The 22,942-nt window shown below is 41.6% G+C and overlaps 1 protein-coding gene across 6 annotated transcripts in view; it reads right to left on the bottom strand.

Moving 5' to 3' along the window:
* The window catches only part of ABCC5 (ATP binding cassette subfamily C member 5), a 123,678-nt gene that overhangs the window by 79,885 nt on the left and 20,851 nt on the right, over positions 1-22,942 (bottom strand). For 4 of the 6 annotated variants that reach the window (XM_077290143.1, XM_077290148.1, XM_077290149.1 and 1 more), the window contains exons 3-6: positions 6,790-6,953; positions 6,551-6,706; positions 4,471-4,618; positions 721-954 (exon numbers count right to left, since the gene is read on the bottom strand). In XM_077290143.1, the coding sequence (XP_077146258.1) occupies positions 721-954; positions 4,471-4,618; positions 6,551-6,706; positions 6,790-6,953 (702 nt within the window). Of the gene's footprint in view, positions 1-720; positions 955-1,732; positions 2,864-4,470; positions 4,619-6,550; positions 6,707-6,789; positions 6,954-22,942 lie in introns of those variants that run through there. The other 2 variants (XM_077290151.1, XM_077290150.1) reach the window with 2 other exon arrangements.

Raw genomic sequence — 22,942 nt, 5'->3', positions numbered from 1 at the left:
AAATTGGTGAGCTGAACTTTATCCCTTTTTCCTTTTCCCTATGCATTCACAGATCTTACATTGGTGCAATGTGCAGAGGTCTTCCGGATTCAGGTAACTGCCCAGCCTCACTTGGCCAAAGTGTGCAGGAAATTCCTGGATGACTAAATCAATCATGGAAAGGACTGTGTCTCACATTCCACAGAACCAAAATGCAACTGACAACCTTTAAAACATTATGTATCAGCGCTTCTCATAATGCTAAGAAATGCCAGATTCTCTAGGAGCTCATTGATGCTCTGATCCAGGTCTAGGAGGAGATGCCCCAAGACACCACCTGCCAACAGAAGCATACAGGCACTTGGTAGCCATGTACACTACTGGCCATTTTGAGTTGCTGGGATGAAATTCTCTGTCATTTCTTTTTTCTACTTTAATTTTCAAGTGGCGGATTAGAGTCCAGCCCTCAAATGGTTGATGATTTTGGCTTCCATTGACCTTTATTTTCTTCATAATGAATTACACAATTTATATCAGTAAAGATTTTTTACTTGAATCTTGCATTCAATGAGATCCGATGCGTAATTCAGGTGTCTATTTTTCTTTGAGCAGTGTAGCGATAGACCCCAGCAAAGAAAACAAGCAGAACTTTCCCAGGTTAGTGAATAAGTGGAACCCTAAGCAACATAACATGCAAGATATACAAGCAAGGAATAAAAACAGCTTTAATCTTAGACACACCTCTCCCAGTGATTTTTCCTTTATGTTCTTCAGCTTAAGAATCTTCTTGAAGGCCATGGTAAGTATCGCTCCTCGAAGACGGGAACCGGTTCGATAATTTAAAGCCCATGTGAGTGCCAGGGACCAAGATCTGACGATCTCTGTCATGAGTAGCCCAAACACTAACAACAAGCTGTATGAGAGCTCCGTATCATTATGCTGGGTATATTCCAAGAGGCTTTTCACTACAAACGCCTACGGGGAGAGAGGCAAAGAGGCATGAGGAGTCTTGTACACTTTTTACGACAAATTTACCAAGCTTTATGCTAAGTTAGAATACAGCTAGTGGTCTCCCAACACCTAACAGGAAAGCAATACTGTTGGAGGCAAGTGTGTAACGTTTGGAGACCGTGGATAGCAGATATAGAAATAAAGATAAAATGCAATTACACATTACCTTCAGAGAAATAATGGCTGGTTTGTGACAGGACTCAATGCATTCTAACTTAACATAAAACTTACTTTATAGGCAGTACAATATCAATATAAAACTAGTTTAACAGAAAACAGAGGCATAAAAAAGGAAAAGAAAAAAAAAAGAAAAGAAAAGGAAAACAAAAAAAAATTCTTAATGCAAATACTTAACAAATTTGTTTTCAACGTGCGCATTGGATAGAAAGGAACAATTGTACCTACAGTTGTACGGGGAAGAGAAGGACATTTTGGCAATAAATTCCTGAAAATAAATATCAGCAGTTTATTATTATAGAAAAAAAAAAAAAAAAAAAACACAAGCAAGTTGAAACAAGACAAGTGAATTGTGTACTCTGGACACTTTACGCTTACCCAGGCAACCAAGTCTTCCACTATACCAAAAGCTCTGAATGGTTCATATTCCAGCCGGCTCCTTTATATTGATCTTTCCTATAAGTCATTTTCTTTATCGCTAAATAAATTCATTAATTTACACTATTTCAAAGCTATGATGCCAACAAGCGAACAATTAACTATCATAGATAAAAGAACTATGAACTTAGGGGAAAAAACAAAATTTTATTAAGGGAGTGGGGTTGTATTTCACCAAACAGATTCCAACAAGTACTTCTCTAATAACAGAATCACATACAAATCAGAAACAAAACAAGAGAGCAAATGGGTAATATACATATCTCAAGCATTCTACCAATCCATTCCAAAGCGTTCTGGAAAGAGGCATAACAGGGGGGAAAAAATCCTATTCATCATTTTCTTGAGCTGTATCCAATAATCATTCGATAAGTTGACAAAAAGGAATTTTATCGAGTTGATATACAATCGAATGGCTGGAATCTTTTAAGTCTCTTCTAGTCCTTGTACAACAGTCTTTCAAGCTGAGCCAATCAATCAGTTGGCATGAGGCTGGCACAAATTACGAGAAGCTTTGCACGAGTATGCCACTGGTAGATATGAAGGAACCTGAGGTTACGCATTACCCAGACTGCCTTTCCTGTTATTACAGGATGAGTCCGATGAGTCCATGTCCTTGTGGTTTCCCCCAATCAGCCCTGTTGGGGCAACTTTCAGCTCATAATTGTATAAGGGAAAGGCAGCACTTGGAAAGGCGGAGAGACTGGACATAAGGCTGCTTGTTTGAAAAAGGAACACTGGGGTACCTGTTTGTGTAAAATTTTGGCACTGAAGGATGAAGCAGTCTACTTTTAAGACACCGGATACAAATAAAGTAAAAAAATAAAAAATAAAATAATAATAAAAACACAGATACAGCAAAATAAGTGAAGAGCTGCTTCTAAAGAGTCTTGCAGAGGCCCTTTTGGAGGTGTGAGCACCTCCTACCACCAGACAGACTCAAGATAAAGCAGTATGCTCCGTATCCAATGATAAAAAGGATAATAAATGAAACTCTAAGCATTCACAATTATCAATTTATTTACAAGGTGAAAAAAAATAAAAAATAAATAAATGTAAAATGGGAAGCAAATAATGAAAGCACTGTTAAGAGTTAATGGGAGAATCTTTGCAGATTAATGTTACCATAGGCTTAAGCTTCTTGTGGTTGTAAGCATTCCCGTGGAATAAAGAAGACCTTACCTTAATCTTGCATTGCGTGTGTTTCTGCCCAGGTTGCCTGGCTGTATCTGGCCGCAGAGCTGCCACCCTGGAAATTCTAAAGAATAGCTTCTGTCATTGGTTCCACTACATTGGTCACGTTAGTAACGATCCCTCTCCCACCCCACCATTAGTCCAGCGTCTCACATGGCAATCAGGAGAGGCTGGATTAAAGAGACAAAACATGTAAAAGCAAATCAATGTACTCTTATAAGTACAATCCAGTATTTTCTAACTCTCAGATATACAATCATTTGAAAGAGACAACATAATATACCTTCCTGATCTTAAAAATGGCGTAGATTCTCTTTATCCCATGTGGCCTTTAAAAGTATTTCTCAAGTAAAGAAATATTTCACCTTGGGGACACCTTGTGCCAAAGCGTTCTCTAACGGGACGAAAATTGTATGACTTTTTGTTGGGAACAAAAAAATTAAAATAAGATGCTATAAAAAAAAAAATCTCCCCAAAAATACATAAAAATGTTTAACTCAGATATGGCCACTTACTGCTAACAAATCAAGAGTCAGAATATAGTAGCTCTAAGCTTTAGCGCAATAGGCACCATGTGGCACTCATTTTGTTCCTACTTCAAAGAATTAGTACCAGGCTCGATCTCTAACGGCACAATGCTTTTAGAGGAAGGCATGGTTTGTTCTTCAATCACTGGAAAAGTTTGGACAAAACCATGCAGACCACCCGGCAAATCTACAAAATAGCAAGAGTACGGTTTGTCTCCTGACATTGATCTAAAAAGCATGGAAAGAGCACAAAAACTTGTATGGCTCTGCCCTCTATGAGATCCTATGCTAGCAAAGGTGTGAAAATGAAGTCACTTTCCTCTAGGAACACCCATTACCTACGTAGTGTAACAATGACAGAAGCTCTTCTTAAATGAAGCTTGTTTTGTTAGGTTTGGAGATTTACAATATACCTACTACATCTTGAGACTCAATATCAAATCCAATGTATCAAGTATTGAAATATAAAGCAAGTCGCTAACAGAGATCAAGGGCAAGCAGTATATACAATATAGTAAAAAAGTTACTTAAACAAATTTTTAACATTGCCCTATAGGTACTTACCCATGCATTGCACCTTCGTCTTTAAGCAGCACACAGAAAATTTGTACTAAAAGAAATTGCTATACACCTTAAGGAAAATTAGCAATAAGTCGCAAAGAGAACAGGAAACTAAAGCTTGCTGAATACATGCAAGTAAGACCACTGTGGTATAATGTGAGGTATATGGCTCCCAATGAGGGCTTAATAGAAGTAATACTTGCTAATTTTGTCTTCTATTGTAAATATGAGAGCATTTGTTCTACAAAGATGATACCCCATATATGGTAGCCAATAATGCTACTTTATATCAAAATACATATATTGAGAAAATGGAGAATTTGTTTTAAAATCTGCTGGAATTATATAATACTGAGTTTCTGGTTCTACAAAAATACTGTATTTGCAAATGGTCAGCTGAAGACTACACGCTCCATCAACAAGAGAAATAAAAAGAAGAACCAAAGCTAATTCTGCAGATCTAAACTAACAAATTTAATAGAAGGGCAAAGAGTGGGGAGGGGGCGAAGAAAGAAAAAGAAAAAAAGAAAGTCTAAAGAAGATATTACCTCTGGGCACATGAAACAGGGTGGAAAGTACTTACTGGACCAATGAAGCCAGCCAGTTGGGTAAGCATCAGGCACATGATGGAGATGATGAGCCTGGTGCGACAGAATCTCCATGAAATGCTCCGAAGAGAGGCTTCGTCTCCTCCTCGTTCCTTCACCTCCTCAAACCACAGTTTCTCCAGCCTGGATGGGTACAGAATGTAAATTATTGTTCAAAATTCAAGTGTTAAAAGTGAATAGGCTACTACGAAATGACGCTACAAACAAGGCAAGGGTAAGAGTACATTCTTGAAAAGACCAAGACCCTGACGGGAAGGTTTCCTTCCTGCATTTAATGGCTACATGCTTCCACATGATGCAAAATGCATGAAACTGGATGCTGGCATCAACTCTGTCAAGCTCTACGTCTGCAAACAGAAGCAGAGGACTACCATAAATGTTATGACAGAATGTTGCATTTCTGCAGGACAGTCACACCATTCCGTCACCTAAAATGTATTATACTGTGGACACAAGTCCATTTTCTTTTTCCGATATGAAGCACTGAATGCAGAGTTTCATAACAATCATGGAATAAAATAACAAAATAAGTGCAATTTACAGCCATCTCTAGGAGGATATTCTTTGTATATACATTTCCTATAGCCTTCATTGGAAGATGAATATATCTGCAGATATGATTAAACTTCAGTTTATGTGCCAACTGCACAACCATTTCTCAAAATAATGCTGTCACAGCTATTAGCTGATCGCTGCAACTATAGCGGCTGACTCTACTAGCTGATTAGCTTGTCTTTCAGCAGCAATACCAGTCAGAAAGGCCGCAGATGGTGACACATTGTCCTTAGTAGAAATGCACTGTTGCATTGTGCCCATCTTTTTCTGCAGCAGCTTCTATCCAGGATAATAGAGGGGGAAGCACCATTCTAGGACATCCAGATGTCCTTCGCTAGGTACAGTAATAACAGTTGCACAGTTGGGACATTCCCTACAGGGTAACCATGCTTCAAGTAACTTTTCAGAATCAAGTGTCCTATGACAGTACATGCGGAATAAAACCATTTTTAGCCTTATGTGACTTATGTCCGGCATTCTCACCACCAGTGTCCCACTCAGCATGTTCGCGCTGTAATTTGGTAGGTGGATGAGTCAAGCTGCAGAGAGTTCTCCCATAGACAACACAGCACAGAGACGGTGAGGCCTGTTCTCCATTCACTTTATATCTCAGACACAAGCTGCCCAGGAGGACTTTCTAAAGTAGAGATGGGCAGATATGACTCAACCTCTGATGTGCGGTTGTTATAGAGCTCTGCACAATGTTTTCCACCTGCCTTTGTCTATTACTTTCCCTGCTCCTCTCTCCTTTTCCCCTCTCCATAGAGGATAATGAGCTGTGACATGACACAGGCAGTCCATCTCTGCTGAGCAAGATAAACTTCAGCTGGTGGATGGCAAGGTCAGTGGGTGGGAAGGGAAAGAAGTGTCTGATAAGTGGGGAAGGAAGAGGATTTATCTGATAAGATACATTACAAAGTTTATTTTTTTTATAACTGACTGTACTATTGACTTGTGCAGAGTTTGTTGAAAGCACAGTTCCATTTTAACTCCACGCCAGTTCTAAGGCAGTATCGAGGCTCAATTGTTGCCATTGAGTCGTGATCTCAAATTTGATTTGTGTGCTCCAGAATATGGTTATATCCCGAGTACTCCAATTTTTGGAAGAACACTGTAAATTGTTATTGAACTTACCATGAATAACTAAGGTTATAAGTATGTGAGCAACCCCTTATATAAGTGAAAATAAAATTGTGTCCCATCTGGGAAATTTATGCCATTTTACAAAATTTGCATCTGTTTCGAGACTGAGGTCCCATGATGCCGCTGTCCGTGTGGAGGATGCAGCAAATGCGGATCTCTCCATTCATTTGCATGGGAGCTCCAAAAACTGGCAATCAAATTTGCTCAACAATTTCTGAAACTGTAGCCTGCAAGTAAATGGGCATACCACATCTGACCTATCTTGTGAATATGCCATAAATGTTCCACGTGACAATTATTTAGTAGGAAATTAATTATAGTGACTTGCCATAATCAACCTAAACAATAACAACATACCGTCTACAGTTGATATCAGAAGACTCATGCAGGGACAATGGCCAGATATCTTCAAAAAACAATTCACCCTTCTTGTATGCTTTATGTGCCAGAGGTGTAAGCCAAGAGAAAGTCATGAAGGAAAACAGTCCAGCATTATCCACAGGGTGCTGGTGTCTGTAAAGGAGAAGTACATAAATATCAATAAGGTCTGCAAATACAAGATCCAACAAGCGTGGAAAGGTAGAAAGAAAACTTACTTGGAAGTAATCCGAAAAGGTTTCAGCAAGTGTAGACCATTGTGGTATTTGGTATTATTGTGCTGGTTTTCACCCAAGAACTGCAAATGTGAGTGCATGGAAACATCCAATGGAAGACCCTCAGCTCGAGCAGCAGTCTCCAAGGCATCCAGGCAGCCCACATCCTGTAAGTAAATGTCACTATTTATATTACACCAGGAATAACTGTACTTAATAATCTTTATCAGTTCGGTATAATTCAGCATGAGCATGGAAAAGGGCAAATTAGCGTAAAGACAATGTCCAGTCAGGAGCTCAAAAATTCCATTGAAGTCATGACCTACAGAAGGTGCTTACCTGTTGCAGATTTTCCTCCTTGCTAATTAGCTCAGCTCCATTAGGAAAAGCTGTTATCTGTGACAACTGTTTAGCTAGGGGTAGTCAGAGCCCCGCCCCGCCTTATCATTGGCTCAACCTATTGATGTCTTCTGCCCCCTGCAGCTCTGCCTCTTCTGATTGGCTGTTGCATACAAGTCTACCGCAAGAGAGATGATTTATAGTACAGCAAGTGCCACACACACCAATGCAAAATGAGCCTAAATAAGGGGACACCTGAAGGGCCGTTTGAAGTGTGCATGGAAGTTGCTACAAGGACTAGAATAATCAGAAAGTCACAAAGGTTAGCAGTGATTCTATAATTCAGGTAAAGACCTATCAAAGTCTACTTCCTGACTGAGCAACCCATCATTTCTACCAAGAAATCAGAGTTAATTCCCCAAACACAGCAGATTGCTTTGGGCTGAACCACTGTCCAGCTGGCAGCTACCTTGCACGACTCTCCCATACACAGGTGAGCTCGCTTTGCCAAGTACTAAATGGTCAGTCCAAAATCAGACATGTCCGATCCTTATAGGGGACCTAACATCTGTTACAAGCTGCAGGATCCACAGGTACCATGTATCAGACACTGGCTACATGTTTTCAGCCATATATGTTTGACTCTGAAGAGCTGTGGCGTTTCTGGGAAAAACAATAGTTTAATAGCTGCCGGGGATAAAGCCACATGGGAGACTAGTTGGACAGTTCACTCTGTATGCGCGTATAGGGAGAGATGATCACTCAAGGTGCAGTGGACGGGGGAAACCACACCGCTGGGGACCAGCCTGTCTGACTAGTCTCAATTGAGAGAGAGAGAGAATGACTCCAGAATGGAAAATGCATGGTTTGTTTAAAAAACTAAAATTTGTCACCAGATTCCATCATTTGAGCTTACGTTTCACCCGTTTTTAGCCGGATCCATCGATGTCCGTTTTTTCGACGGACAGAAAAAACGTTCCTATGTCCGTTTTCTCCAGCCAACGGATTTTTGACGGATCCGGCTAAAAACGGATGAAACGTGAGGCCATCCGGCGCTAATATAAGTCTATGAGAAAAAAATGGATCCGGTGGTAACTTTTGCCAGATCCGTTTTTTTTCAAAATTTGCTGGATTGTGCAAGACGGCAAAAAACTGATGTGTGAAAGCAGCCTTAGATTATTGAGTGCAGCAGTTTGGACACAATCAGAGATTTTAGATTTAGTATAAAGCAGAGCTGAGGAAGCTAACTCGCCCACACCACGGCTAACCCCGCCTACACTAGCCTCTGCATATACAATATTTATAAACCCTGAGCCCCTGAGATAGGAGGCGGCAGTGTTGGACCAGGATTTAGGCCAGTCTAAGGCACTCCTATGCGATAATCATGCTGTCTAATCAGCATCTTGATACACCTGTCAGATGGATGGATTATATCGGCAAAGGAGACGATGCTTACTAACAGATTTAAAGCAAAACCCGGCACTCAACTTTGCGATAACATGAAAGTGATTATATTCAATCCCAATGTGTATCAAAATGTTTCGGTCCAAACAGCAGACCTTCATTAGTTACGTACAAAGGGATGTGGTATAATGAAAGGCTATACCAAAAATGTAGGATTAACTGGCAGAAAATGCCAATAGTTTGAATGGCAGACAGATAGGTATCATCTACGTGGGGTGGATGCAGCCTAAGTAATAGCTGCTATCGCGGCGTCCACTAACAGATTAAGGCTGTGTGCACACGCTGCAGATTTAGTGCAGATCTGCAGCGTTTTTTTCCGCGCAGAAACGCACTGTGATTTACAGTACAATGTAAAAAAAAAAAAAAAGCTGTGCACATGGTGCAGAAAAATCTGCGCAGAAACGCTGCGGATTTAAAAGAAGAGCATGTCACTTCTTTTTTGCGGTACTACCATTAATAGAAATCTGCAGTGGTAAAAACTGCAGAAAATCCGCATCAATTCCGCACAAAAATCGCGACAAATCCGCAGCTGCGGATTCTGCCAGGAGATGCGGATTTTGTGCAGAAAATTCTGCACCTCTTTTTTTTAACGTGAGCACATAGCCTTAGACAAATTTGTTAATTGTGAAAAGTCTTGGATCTTTGAGTTCAGCACATGAAAAAGTGAAGTAAAAACAACATTGTTGCGCTTATATTTTTGTTCAGTGTAGTTAATTTTTTTTCTCAGCCTTGAAATGATGTATTAGAATAGAAAAAAAAATGGTTCCAAAAGTATACCTAGCCAATGAATAAGTTATATCAGACTGCACAGAAAAAGGTACACTAGCGTAGATTAGTGTAAACTATTAATTTGTGCTAACCGAAGTGTAATGAATATACGGATTCAAAAGTCACTAACAAATAAAGAAAACCTAATTATTAAAAGACAAATACCGTATTTTTCGGACTATAAGATGCACTTTTCCCCAATTGAAAATTGAAAGGGTGCGGTCTACCTGCTTTGAGGGATTTTATGTCTTGTAACTGCCCTTCACAGAATGGACCTGTGCATATTAGATACTTTGAAGACATTCAGGCCTCTTTTCCTCTAAACACCTCTATCCTTCTATCGTTTTGATACTTTTTGGGCAGGATTGGATTGGCTATATAAAGCAGCTCTGCCATCCATGGGATCCACAGGCATCAAGTATGTTATGGAGTAATCACTTCAATGCAGAAAGAGGGATATGAACGGCACCGCTGCACAACATAGAGGACACGAGGCTTAGGGCTCCTTTCCACTTGCGAGATAAACGTCCGTGTCTCGCATATGAAAACCAAACTCTGGCGCCAGCACTTGGGAGCGGAGCGTGCGGCTGCATGTATTGCTATGTTTATCTCGCTAGTGGAAAGGAGCCCTTAATAAAACTCCAGGGACACAGGTGCCAAGCAGCAGAAAGTCAAGCATATGTCCAAATTCACCATGTATAAGAGTAGAGCATGCCACTTACAGTCCCCGTAGAAGCGCAAGGTAGCGCGAAACCGCGGTCGTCCGATGCTTTTTCAACTTGAAAGCTTCTCTGCCTCTGTTTTACATGTATCCATAATAAAAGGACATTGTTTGTGGGACAGTAAGTGCCATGCTCTTTTCTTTCTTATACATGGTGATTTTGTTATGGATTAATGTTGGTCCATCTTTTATGGCCTTTGATGAAACATAACCTGGAGGGGAAACGTGTCGGGGCCACAATTACTGACACCTATTAAGGGAAGTACATCTATTTCTCCAATAGTTTTACAAAGCAGTTTAGTCAACGCCATATAGTGATAGCCACCTGCAAATTCTGTATATGCATCTAAAACCATAGCATCTGAACAGGCTGCATTTATAAACATGTACGGTGCTCCGTTTCACACAGTTTATCAAGATATTTTCATTGGGATACACGAATGTGCTGTTATACTTAGGTGGTTGGTTATCTGTTTTTTTTTGTGAAGGTGCACATATTTCGGACACTATCAATATAATATATTTTACATATACACACACACACACACACACATACAGTGCCTACAAGTAGTATTCAACCCCCTGCAGATTTAGCAGGTTTACACATTTGGAATTAACTTGGCATTGTGACATTTGGACTGTAGATCAGCCTGGAAGTGTGAAATGCACTGCAGCAAAAAAGAATGTTATTTCTTTGTTTATTTTTTTTTTAAATTGTGAAAAGTCTTTTCAGAGGGTCATTTATTATTCAACCCCTCAACCCACCAGAATTCTGTTTGGTTCCCCTAAAGTATTAAGAAGTAGTTCAGGCACAAAGAACAATGAGCTTCACATGTTTGGATTAATTATCTCTTTTTCCAGCCTTTTCTGACTATTTAAAGGGCCACTGTCACCCCCTCCAGCCGTTATAAACTAAAAGAGCCACCTTGTGCAGCAGTAATGCTGCAGTCTAACAAGGTGGCTCTTTTAGTTTTTGATCAAGTTATTACCTCAATAAAGCGTTTTAAAAATTGGCCACAAAGACCAGATATTGTACCGGGAGGCGGTCCGAATCGTCCTCTATGAATCTTCCAACTGCCGTCACTCTTCTCTTCAGGGGCGATGGTTGCCGCCCCCTTCACGCTGTTGCTTCTTAAATCTGGCGCCTGCGCGGTGCGTGCCTGCCTTGGGCAGGCGCAAATAACAATGCCGGAAGGCGGGGGAGCAGGGGGAGCGTCAGAGATGGGAGAGCGTCCGAGATGGGGGAGTGCCTGAACAGCGCAGTGCGCATGCCCAGGAATGCCAGCTCCGCACTGTGCATAATGAATAACAGTGCGGGGCGGGGATTCAGTAACAGGGCGGCCGCACTGCCCGCACAGGCGCAGTCAGGCACCCTGCGTCTGAGCTGTGACTGACAATGAAGACTGCGCCTGCCCCAGGCAGGCACGCACAGCGCAGGCGCCGGATTTAAGAAGCAACAGCGCGAAGGGGGCGGCAACCATCGCCCCTGAAGAGAAGAGTGACGGCAGTTGGAAGATTCATAGAGGACGATGCGGACCGCCTCCCGGTACAATATCTGGTCTTTGTGGCCAATTTTTAAAACGCTTTATTGAGGTAATAACTTAATCAAAAACTAAAAGAGCCACCTTGTTAGACTGCAGCATTACTGCTGCACAAGGTGGCTCTTTTAGTTTATAACGGCTGGAGGGGGTGACAGTGGCCCTTTAAGACCCTCCCCAAACTTGTGAACAGCACTCATACATGGTCAACAGATCGTGGAGGGTCACAAGGCTGGCAAGGGGTACAAAACCCTTTCCAAGGAGTTGGGCCTACCTGTCTCCACTGTTGGGAGCATCATCCGGAAGTGGAAGGCTTATGGAACTACTGTTAGCCTTCCACGGCCTGGACAGCCTTTGAAAGTTTCCTACGGTGCCGAGGCCAGGCTTGTCCGAAGAGTCAAGGCTAACCCAAGGACAACAAGGAAGGAGCTCCGGGAAGATCTCATGGCAGTGGGGACATTGGTTTCAGTCAATACCATAAGTAACGTACTCCACCGCAATGGTCTCCGTTCCAGACGAGCCCTTAAGGTACCTTTACTTTCAAAGAGTCATGTCAAGGCTCGTCTACAGTTTGCTCATGATCACTTGGAGGACTCCGAGACTGACTGGTTCAAGGTTCTCTGGTCTGATGAGACCAAGATCGAGATCTTTGGTGCCAACCACACACGTGACGTTTGGAGACTGGATGGCACTGCATACGACCCCAAGAATACCATCCCTACAGTCAAGCATGGTGGTGGCAGCATCATGCTGTGGGGCTGTTTCTCAGCCAAGGGGCCTGGCCATCTGGTCCGCATCCATGGGAAGATGGATAGCACGGCCTACCTGGAGATTTTGGACAAGAACCTCCGCTCCTCCATCAAGGATCTTAAGATGGGTCGTCATTTCATCTTCCAACAAGACAACGACCCAAAGCACACAGCCAAGAAAACCAAGGCCTGGTTCAAGAGGCAAAAAATCAAGGTGTTGTAGTGGCCTAGTCAGTCTCCTGACCTTAACCCAATTGAAAACTTGTGGAAGGAGCTCAAGATTAAAGTCCACATGAGACACCCAAAGAACCTAGATAACTTGGAGAAGATCTGCATGGAGGAGTGGGCCAAGATAACTCCAGAGACCTGTGCCGGCCTGATCAGGTCTTATAAAAGATGATTATTAGCTGTAATTGCAAACAAAGGTTATTCCACAAAATATTAAACCTAGGGGTTGAATAATAATTGACCCACACTTTTATGTTTAAAATTTATAAAAATTTAACTGAGCAACAAAACTTTTTGGTTTGTAAGATTTATGCATCTGTTAATAAATCCTGCTCTTGTTTGAAGTTTGAAGGCTCTAACTTATTTGCATCTTATTAAACCTGCTAAATCTGCAGGGGGTTTAATACTACTTGTAGGCATTGTATACATACATACATACATATACATACACACACACATTTTCTTTTCTCACTTTACCCCTTTCAATGTATACTGATTAAAGTACCGGTATTTGTCTTTTGATGATAAGGGTTTCTTCACTTGTTAATCTGAACTATCAATTTGGTATAAATAAATAAATAAATAAATAAATAAATAAATAAATAAATGGTCCTTTAATTTTTTATCATGCGCCACATTTATCTGGTTGGTGTATATCCTCGTGACTAATGGAGAGATCACAATGAGGGCAAGATAAAAAGATTATGCTGTATATCTGAACTTGCTCAAAAGACCATAACATAATAAAAATAACTAATCTCGGAATATTATTCAAATGCTTCACTAGAAGACAAGCATCAAAAAAGTACATCTACAATATGCATGAGACTCCAAAAATAAAACAAAGAAATTAAATAGATGTCATAACCACCTTCAACATTCTGTAAGTGCTCTTTAATGGTACTGCATCATAATAAAACACTGCACAGAATGATTCTTCCATTATGTAGCTAAACCCAAAGAGAATTCCTGTCAAATGCAGCCTTAGTCTCAGAAATGTAAAAATAGAAGAGAATGCTTCCTTATCGGGTACATTTAGTATTAATTAAGTCCATGCTGTCTACATGAGGGATCACAAAGAAAAGACATTGAACAGAAGCAAATCTGAGGCTCCAATTCAAAGAGTTTTTGCTGCAATTCTGGTGTAAAACTCCTTGAAATATCACAAAAATGTTGCAACTTTTGGCATTTCTACGCCAATCTTCCAGCACTGCCAAAGTAGAACTAGGGCAGCATGGAGCATGCCGAAGCCACTCAACAAATCCATCAAAATGCCTGCCACAAAAGTAGTGTACATTACACAGCAATGTACACCAACCTCTGGCTGGAGTTACATTTCTGGCGGAAGAGCACGACGGCTGAGAGATGTGCCAAACTCAATAACAGGCACACACCTTATTCCATTGCTGCCTTTATTAAGACTGGCATATAAAATGTCAGACTTGAATTGGGGCCTGTAGGACCTTAAATGGTCACTGTTGTTTCACAAAGTTTGCATAAATCTACAACACATACAGAAATGGGAAGCTTCATGACTTTTTTTTTTTCAGAAAAATCTGCTTCTTTCTCCAGTCACGAGCTAATCTCCCCCACTTCTTGAACTCATCTTTCACTCACAGCCCAAATCGATTTTGGCCAAAACAAGATAAACTGCCAACTCAGGGATCAGATTAAAGCTGCCTACTGAAATCTATGGAGATGCAGTCTGAGGAATGATGCTGGAAAATCCACACTGGTAGATACTACCATGAAACAGGGAGCAGGCTGTGTGGCGAGAAGAACCAGACAAGAACCAGTGCAGCAGTAGGGACTGATTAGCAGCTAGAAGGGTGAAATATAGAATTTTTAACAAAAGTTGAAAACTCCTCAAAGCATCCGGTAACATTAAAGAAGTACTAGTCAGAAACAGAAGTGCCATTTCCAAAGTCATCCAGACGTGACTTCATTTCTGCTAAATGTACACTTTCAATAAGGAAGTAACAGAAAATGAAGCCAGCCCAATCAGACAGAAATTCTCATCTAGCCTGTTGCAATAGATGGCTGGCAATTAGGATAAAGACATTAAGCCAATGAAAAAGCTGTTGCCATAGGGAACCCTGACATGGGATATAAAGGCGAGGCTGAAAATGTACATTGGAGCAGCTGCAGTTATCACAATGACTGTGCCTGTGTGCAGCCACTGCCTGTGACACATTGCAAAACCATCTGAATGGTTGAAAAAATAAGGATGTGGGCAGGAGCCTCACGGTGCTGACTCATCATGACAAGCAGCTGACCTGATGCCATTATGTACATTTAGGACATGGTTATTAACCCTATGCTTCCACCTGCTTACACTGTTGTTTTGCCAGGTGTGTAACATGCACTTCTACGTGGCTTGTTTTCTTTACATCTCCATACTAAACAGTGTAGGAGGCAAAGAAATGTTAGAACCTGTCATTAGCACACATTACATAGGTCAATAAGAAAATATGGTAGGACAACTATTCAGGTAATATTTATTTTACTCGCTTATATAGCGCCATTAATTCCACAGCGCTTTACAGATATTATTGGCACTGTCCACATTGGGGTTCACAATGTAGATTACATATTAGCATGTCTGGAGTGTGGGAGGAAACCCACGAAAACATGGGGAGAACATACAAACTCCTTGTAGATGTTGTCCTTGGTGGGATTTGAACCCAGAATCCCAGTGCTGCGAAGCTGCAGTGCTAACCACTGCAAAAAAAAAAACACACAGCCATGAAAACACATAGAAACAAGTAGAGAGGGGCGAACCCGTACAGTAAAGTTCGGCGTCCAACACCTACTGTTCGGACACGGACTTCATCAGGAAGTACGTGTTACTGTTCGGGTTTGGCACCCCAAACATCAGGTGTTTATAGCGCCGTCATCTGCACGAAAGCGCAGCAAACACTGCTTCTGATCGATAGTAAATTCATTACCGCTGGTCAGACAGCAACGGTTCCCACCCTGTCAAATGACAGCGTGAGCCCACAGCTACGGCTTCCATCAGCCTACGCCTACTGCCACTAATAACAGGGTGCGGACCCCTCTACTCTTGATAACCAGCCTTGCCAACACTGACAGCTGAGGGTTGAAGTCCCCAGCTGTCACTTTTGCTTGGCTGGTTATCAAAAATACAGGTGAACCCATGCCGTTTTTATTTTTAAAATTATTTATTTATTTAGAGCACAGGTTCCGGCTGATGAATTATCCCATCAGCCACTCCTGCTCTCGTGGTTATTAGGGTCAGCAGGCTAAGATTTTACCGCCGATCAGAAGCAGTGTTTGCCACCCTGTCATGCACATGACAGCGTGGCAAACACTGGATCTTCGGGACCGCATTCAAGTGAATGGGGTCCGAGTTTGGATCCAGGTACTGTTCTGGTGCCCAAACTTTTTTAAACTGTTCAGACAAACTCGAACATCCAGGGGTCCGCCCATCTCTAGACATAAGTCAATGCAAGGCAAATACAGACAAGTAAAAAATTGAATATTCATTAACCCCTTTCTGCCATTGGACAGAATAGTATATCCAATGGCAGAACCTCCGCTTTGATGCGGGCTCCGGCGTAAAAGAAAATATAAAAGTTTAAATCACCCCCCTTTCGCCCCATTCAAAATAAAACAATAAAAAAAAAATCAAACCTACACATTTTTGGTATCACCGCGTTCATCGCCCGATGTATCAATAAAAAAAAAGGATTAACCTGATCGCTAAACGGCGTAGCGAGAAAAAAGTCAAAACGCAGAATTACGTTTTTTTCGTTGCCACAACATTGAATTTAAATGCAATAACGGGCGATCAAAAGATCATATCTGCACCAAAATGGTATCATTAAAAACGTCAGCTCGGCACACAAAAAATAAGGCCTCACCTGAGCCGAGATCCCGAAAAATGGAGACACTACGGGTATTGGAAAATTGTGCTTTTTTATTTATTTTTTTTAGCAAAGTTTGGAATTTTTTTTCACCACTTAGACATGTTTGGTGTCTATGAACTCCTAATGACCTGGAGAATCATAATGGCAGGTCAGATTTAGCATTTAGTGAACCTAGCAAAAAAGCCAAACAAAAAACAAGTTTGGGATTGCACTTTTTTGCAATTTCACCACACTTGGGAATTTTCCTGCCGTTTTCTAATACACAACATGGTAAAACCAAGGTGTCGTTCAAAAGTACAACTCGTCCCGCAAAAAATAAGCCCTCACGTGGCCATATTGATGGAAAAATAAAAACGTTATGGCGTTGGGAAGGAGGGGAGCGCAAAACCGAAAACATCTCTGGGGTTAAGGGGTTAAAAGATTTCAAATCATATAGCAGAATGTAAAAGGCAAGACATGTCACAGGGTCAGGAATCAGACAAAGTCTTGGCATTTAGGCTGAGTGCACACGATGCGTTTTTGATGCACTTTTTTCGTATGGAATAGGCCTAAAAATGCTATGGAATCCAGAAAATGCTGAGGAATGCCAGCAAAGTCAATGAGAATCCTGAAGTGCTGTGCACATGATCAGTATTTTTCCTTTCAGGATTTGCACTGCGCTTAAATCTGCAGCATGTCAATTCTTTGTGCGTTTTTGCCTGCATTTTTGACCCATTGAATGCACAGGAAAAAAATGCATACAAAAACGCAGATTTTTCTGCAGTGTTTTTGCTGCCAAGAGATGCAGAAACCTTGCGGAAATTTCTGCAAGAAAATACTCAACGTGCACACATAGCCTTACACTTATTTTGGGCTTGTGCCTCCCACTTGGTATAATCTCACGTATCATTTGATGTTGCAGTGTATGTCTTTTGTTATGCAGATGTCTCCCGCAAATCTTTATGTGATTCTGGACCCTGTGGAATGTTTAATTGCCACTTTACATTCTATTATTTTTGTGAAGTCATATGGATTACGGCTATAGTGCTTTTTCATCTATAGAAAGCAATGAGAAAGTGAGAAAACGCTGCAATAAAAAAAAGGAACAAAAATATTTGCTGCGGTTTTGGTAGATAAAACTAACTTCATTAAAGGGAACCTGTCACCCCGTTTTTTCAATATGAGGTAAAAATAGTGTTCAATAGGGCCTGAGCTGTGCTGTACAATAGTGCCTTTATTATCCCGATTCCCCACCTTTGCTGCCAAAATTCCTTAGTAAAGTCGCCGTTTTCGGCTGTCAATCACGCAGGTCTGGTCAAATGGGCGTGGTGAAATCGCTGTTTCTCCCCCACCTCTTGCTTTTCTTCCCGGCGTTGGCGTAGTGGTTCGCGCATGCGCAGCAGCCGAATGCACTGCGCAACGGCTGAAAAAGAGCGCGATCTGTGCTATTCCCCTGGTTATCGTGGCGGCGGCCATCTTCCTGAGACCGCGCGTGCGCAGATGGAGTGCTCTGCTTCCCGGGGCTTCAGGAAAATGGCCGCGGGATGCTGCGCCTGCGCAGATGGAGATCGCTGCGGCCATTTTCCTGAAGCCGAGTTCGGCGACTTTACGAAGGTATTTTGGCAGCAAAGGTGGGGAATCAGGGGATAATAAAGGCACTATTGTACAGCACAGCTCAGGCCCTATTGAACACTATTTTTACCTCATATTGAAAAAACGGGGTGACGGGTTCCCTTTAAACATGTACTGTAGACACAGCACACATGTAATCGGCACCAAAAAAATGAAATGAAAATGCCACAAAACAACGCAGAGTTTTTACTGCCAAGAGAGCAGGCTTTGGCTGCAGAAAAAAAAACTCCAAAACCTGTGTGTGAACATAGCCGATATCAGTTTTGGATCTCTTTAACATACGCTGCTGTGAATGCGATGAGTGATGTATGTGAACTCCCCATATCTAATAGTTATTTTTTCACATTGTTGGTGTAAGTAATTGTGGTATTTCAGAACCTTGCACACCTTCATCAATTGTGTTTACATTGATTTAGTGTGTAAACCTCAGGTTGTGTGTAAGTTTTAGGCAGATGCATATTTTAATTAAAAAAAAAAAATGCTGTTTGTGACAAAATTCTAAGAAGGTGATCACGGGTGACAATACCAAAGGTCAGTTTCTTTGTCTTCTAGAAATGTATGAATTGTAGGTTTCACTGTATTCTATTAACCCCTTCACCCCCGGAGCTTTTTTCGTTTCTGTTTTTCGCTCCCCTCCTTCCCAGAGCCATAACTTTTTTATTGTTCTGTCAATACGGCCATGTGAGGGCTTACTTTTTGCGGGACGAGTTCTACTTTTGAACAACACCATTGGTTTTACCATGTCGTGTAACAGAAAACGGGAAAAAAATTCCAAGTGCGATGAAATTGCAAAAAAAGTGCAATCCCACACTTGTTTTTTGTTTGGCTTTTTTCCTGGGTTCACTAAATGATAAAAACTGACCTGCCATTAGGATTTTCCAGGTCATTACGAGTTCATAGACTCCAAACATGTCTAGGTTCTCTTTTTTGCGTGCCGGGCTGATGTTTTTAATGATGCCATTTTGGTGCAGACACGTTCTTTTGATCGCCCGTTATTGCATTTTAATGCAATGTCGCAGCAACCAAAAACACCTTATTTTGGTGTTTTGATTTTTTTTTCTCTCTACGCCATTTAGCAATCAGGTTAATCCTTTTTTTAATTGATAGATCGGGCGATTCCAAATATTTGTAGGCTCGATTTTTTTTTTAATTGTTTTATTTTGATTGGGACAAAAGGAGGGTTATTTGAACTTTTATACTTTTTTTTATATTTTTAAACATTTTTTTTTCATTTTGGCATGCTTCAATAGCCTTCATGGGAGACTAGAAGCATTCACTACTCGTTCGCCTCTGCTACATAGAGGTGATGCACAGATCACCTCTATGCAGCAGAATTACAGGCTTGCTATGGGCGCCGACCACAGGGTGGCGCTCATAGCAATCTGCCATCAACAACCATAGAGGTCTCAAGGAGACCTCTGGTTGTGATGGCAAAGCATCGATGACCCCCGATCACGTAAGGGGGTCAGTGGTGTGAGTACTCCCGGCCGCGCACGCTTGTTAAATGCTACTGTCAAAGTTTGACAGCGGCATTTAACTAGTTATTGGGCCAGGGCGGATCGCGTTTCCGCTCGCGCCCATTGCGCGCACATGTCAGCTGTTGAAAACAGCTGACATGTCACGGCTTTGAGGTGGGCTCACCGCTGGAGCCACCTCAAAGCAGGGGATACGGCCAGCTGACATACTATACCGTCAGCTAGCAGAAAGGGGTTAAAGCCAAGGTTGTGGCCTTTCTGAAATTGCCAGTATAAAAGTAGCATTTTGGTCCCTCAGGTTTTTGTAATTTTATTGAGATAAGTAGGCCTATGTGGTATGTATAGGAGGTGCATGTATTTATCTATTTGGGTCACACTTTTAGTCACATGGATCAATTTTTATGCATTCATAAAGCACCACTCCAGTGTTGTTGTTATTTTTTTCATTTCAGAGCTGGAGTGGTGCCATTAATCTAAGCTCCCTGGCCCTAGTATTACACTCTTCTCAGCGCCACTCCGCCATCTTGTGACTGCAACTACAGACTGACAGTAAGTCAGAGGTAACAGACACAACCTCTCAGTGTAAGTCTATGAGACTCCTATTCTGGCTCTCATAGACTTACACGGAGGAGTCGTGACTTCTCGCTTGCCCAGTAAACACTGAAGCGACCTGACAGGTCACATAACCTGAAGACCGAAAAAAGCGCACCGATAACAGCAGCTGGTAAGTATAAGACTAGAGGCAGGGAACTTACATTAGTGACAACAATCCTGCAGTAAAATAACTAAGGGTACGTGTCCACTTTCAGGATGGCCGGCGGTTTGGACGGAGCGGCAAACTCGCTCCGCCCCCTTCTGTGACGCGATGATGCCGGATGTGTCCATTGCACACATCCGGAATCATCGCACCCCACACATAGGGCCCTGTGTTTTACCTTGCGGCAGCGTCTAAAAAGACGCACCGCATGTCCGGAATCGCAGGGCCGCCGGGTGCGTGTTATCACGCATAGTGGAGACGGGATTTCATAAAATCCCCTCCACTATGCTGTAACATCTGGACGCTGCGGCTCCAAGCAGCGTTCAATCCGCTGCTATTCCGGATGTAAAACGGCACGTGCACACATACCCTAAGGGTATGTAGGTTTAATATGTTTTTCTTTTTTTTTTGCAATTTAATTTTTATTTGTACATGTTAAAAATGTTTAAATTGTCTAGTCTATCAGAAGAGCAAAATGTCCAAAAAACCCTTGCAGGGGTTAAGAATACAGTGCAGTTTTGTGTTGCCACTTCCATACAAATACAGCTGAACTTGTAAATTCACAAACCCACAAAATCTGAATGTATGAGCAGATGTCAGAGTCACAACCTCACCACCAATTCAGCACCCAGGACCAAGTAAACTCAAGTAAACTGAATGTGTCAAATAACCTAGATTATATGCAAGGTCATCGGGGACTGTGCTGACAATTCATGTACAGCCTACAGTATGGAGCCCACACAGGGAATGGCCATGATACAGTCAGCAGCGGACCAAGACCAGCCACAATTTCAACCTTCAAAGAGAACGTGTTACTGAGTTTTTGCCAACTCATCTGAGAGCAGCATAATGTAAGGATTATGTCCAGCGATGCAATAACTTTACTGGGTGCAGCACTTGTAATGCAATCGGTTTTCTCTGCTATAGATGTAGCAGAGCACAGGAAGCGGACCATGCCCACAGCACAGCTTTCTATGTACATTGTGTATTAACAGTAAGCTGATAGTGATGGGGACGTGGTTGGACCAGAAGGCACAAAGGCAGCAAGTCAAGCAGTTATAAAAACATCTCCTGGTAATAAAACACTTATTCTAGTGAAACAACAGCACACCGCCTAATAAGTGACGTGTCCCTGTAATCAGTGTCTCAGCCCCTACCTCATGATGCCCTCAAATTACTTAGCAGAAACCTGCTGACTGATTCCCTTTAGGCCTCCTTCACCTGTTCTGGCGATTCCTGTAGTGGAAAAAAAACAGTACTGGAGAGATTTGTGGTCAGTATGCCATCCGTGTGTTACATATGGAATGATATGCAGCATAGAAATTTAAGAGTTTTGTGTGTTAATATTAACCCTGCTGTACTGTTCGGGTCTATTTAACCAAGAAAAAATTTGTGAAGCTGCAGGTTATTTTTTATGCGCATATGCAAATCGTGATTAGGTGAGTCTGTTTATGGGTAGGGGTTATTATAAGTGTTGTTTTTGTTTGTTTTTTGTATGAAATAATGATTGTTACATACCATATGTACCGTTTGGGTCAATATAATAGTGTTTTATACAGATCTTCCGCCATATTTTTCAGTCACATAAATGATTTATAATATCATTGTGGATTATCTATTGCATCTGCTATTGTTTATCGATTTCTCCAGTTCCTGCCAGTCTGTGCGTGCGATACTTTTACAAGTTACTGCAGATGGATGGGCTTTCAGTACAGGTCTCTTTCGCTGTAGTATATAAGCTTATTGTTGCTACACTGGTTAGTGTTTGCCGCGATTGTTATCGTTGTTTATTTATATAGTGATATTTTATTCCACAATGCTGATTTTACCCCTGGAAAGTCGGGAGTGTTCATTATTTCGAAAGTTGGAGAAAACGTCCACTGAGTGGAGCAGATTTGTAAAAGCTTGTCAACACGTCAGATTCTGAAGAATATATCCAACTGGAGAAAGTGTCCAAAGATGAGGCCCACATAAGTAGCCGGGAAAGTGATCATGAGAATTCTAAAGTTGAATCTGATGAGACACGATACCCAGACAACTAGTCCAATGCAAGCAATTCAGTCTATTAAAACAAAAATGTAATTTGGAACTTGCAGCCTTCTGCACAGGCAGAAAAAGTGTCCTATGCCAACGTCAGATAATTCTCCAATAACTAGCTGCTATTAGAGAAGTTTGGGATAAATAGAGATTCTTCCAAAAGTATACAATACTGGTGAAAATGTCACTGTGGATGAACAACTTGTGGCATTGCACAGTAGGTGCCCATTCAAACAATATAATCCGAGTAAGCGGGCAAAGTACGGCATCAAGATCCATGGACACTTTGTGACAGCAATAGTTTATATGCTCTAAACCAGGGGTGGGCAATTAATTTTGCCATGGGGGCCGCATGAGAAATTGGGATGGTTTTAGAGGGCCGGACTAATATAATTACCGTATTTTTTGGACTATAAGACGAACCGTACCATAAGGTGCACCCCAAATTTGGGGTGAAAATTGCAGAAAAAAAGATTTTTTTTATAAGATGGGGGTCCGTCTTATAGTCCGAATTTACAGTATTTTACCTGAGGGCTGGCGGTGGCAAAGCAGGGTCACAGGAGGCATGGTGTCGGCAGA

This window comes from Ranitomeya variabilis, chromosome 2, assembly GCF_051348905.1.
Source record: "Ranitomeya variabilis isolate aRanVar5 chromosome 2, aRanVar5.hap1, whole genome shotgun sequence".
NCBI classification, from domain to species: domain Eukaryota; kingdom Metazoa; phylum Chordata; class Amphibia; order Anura; family Dendrobatidae; genus Ranitomeya; species Ranitomeya variabilis.
Note: the sequence above shows the minus strand (reverse complement) of the source record. Positions and strands in the feature narration are given on the sequence as shown.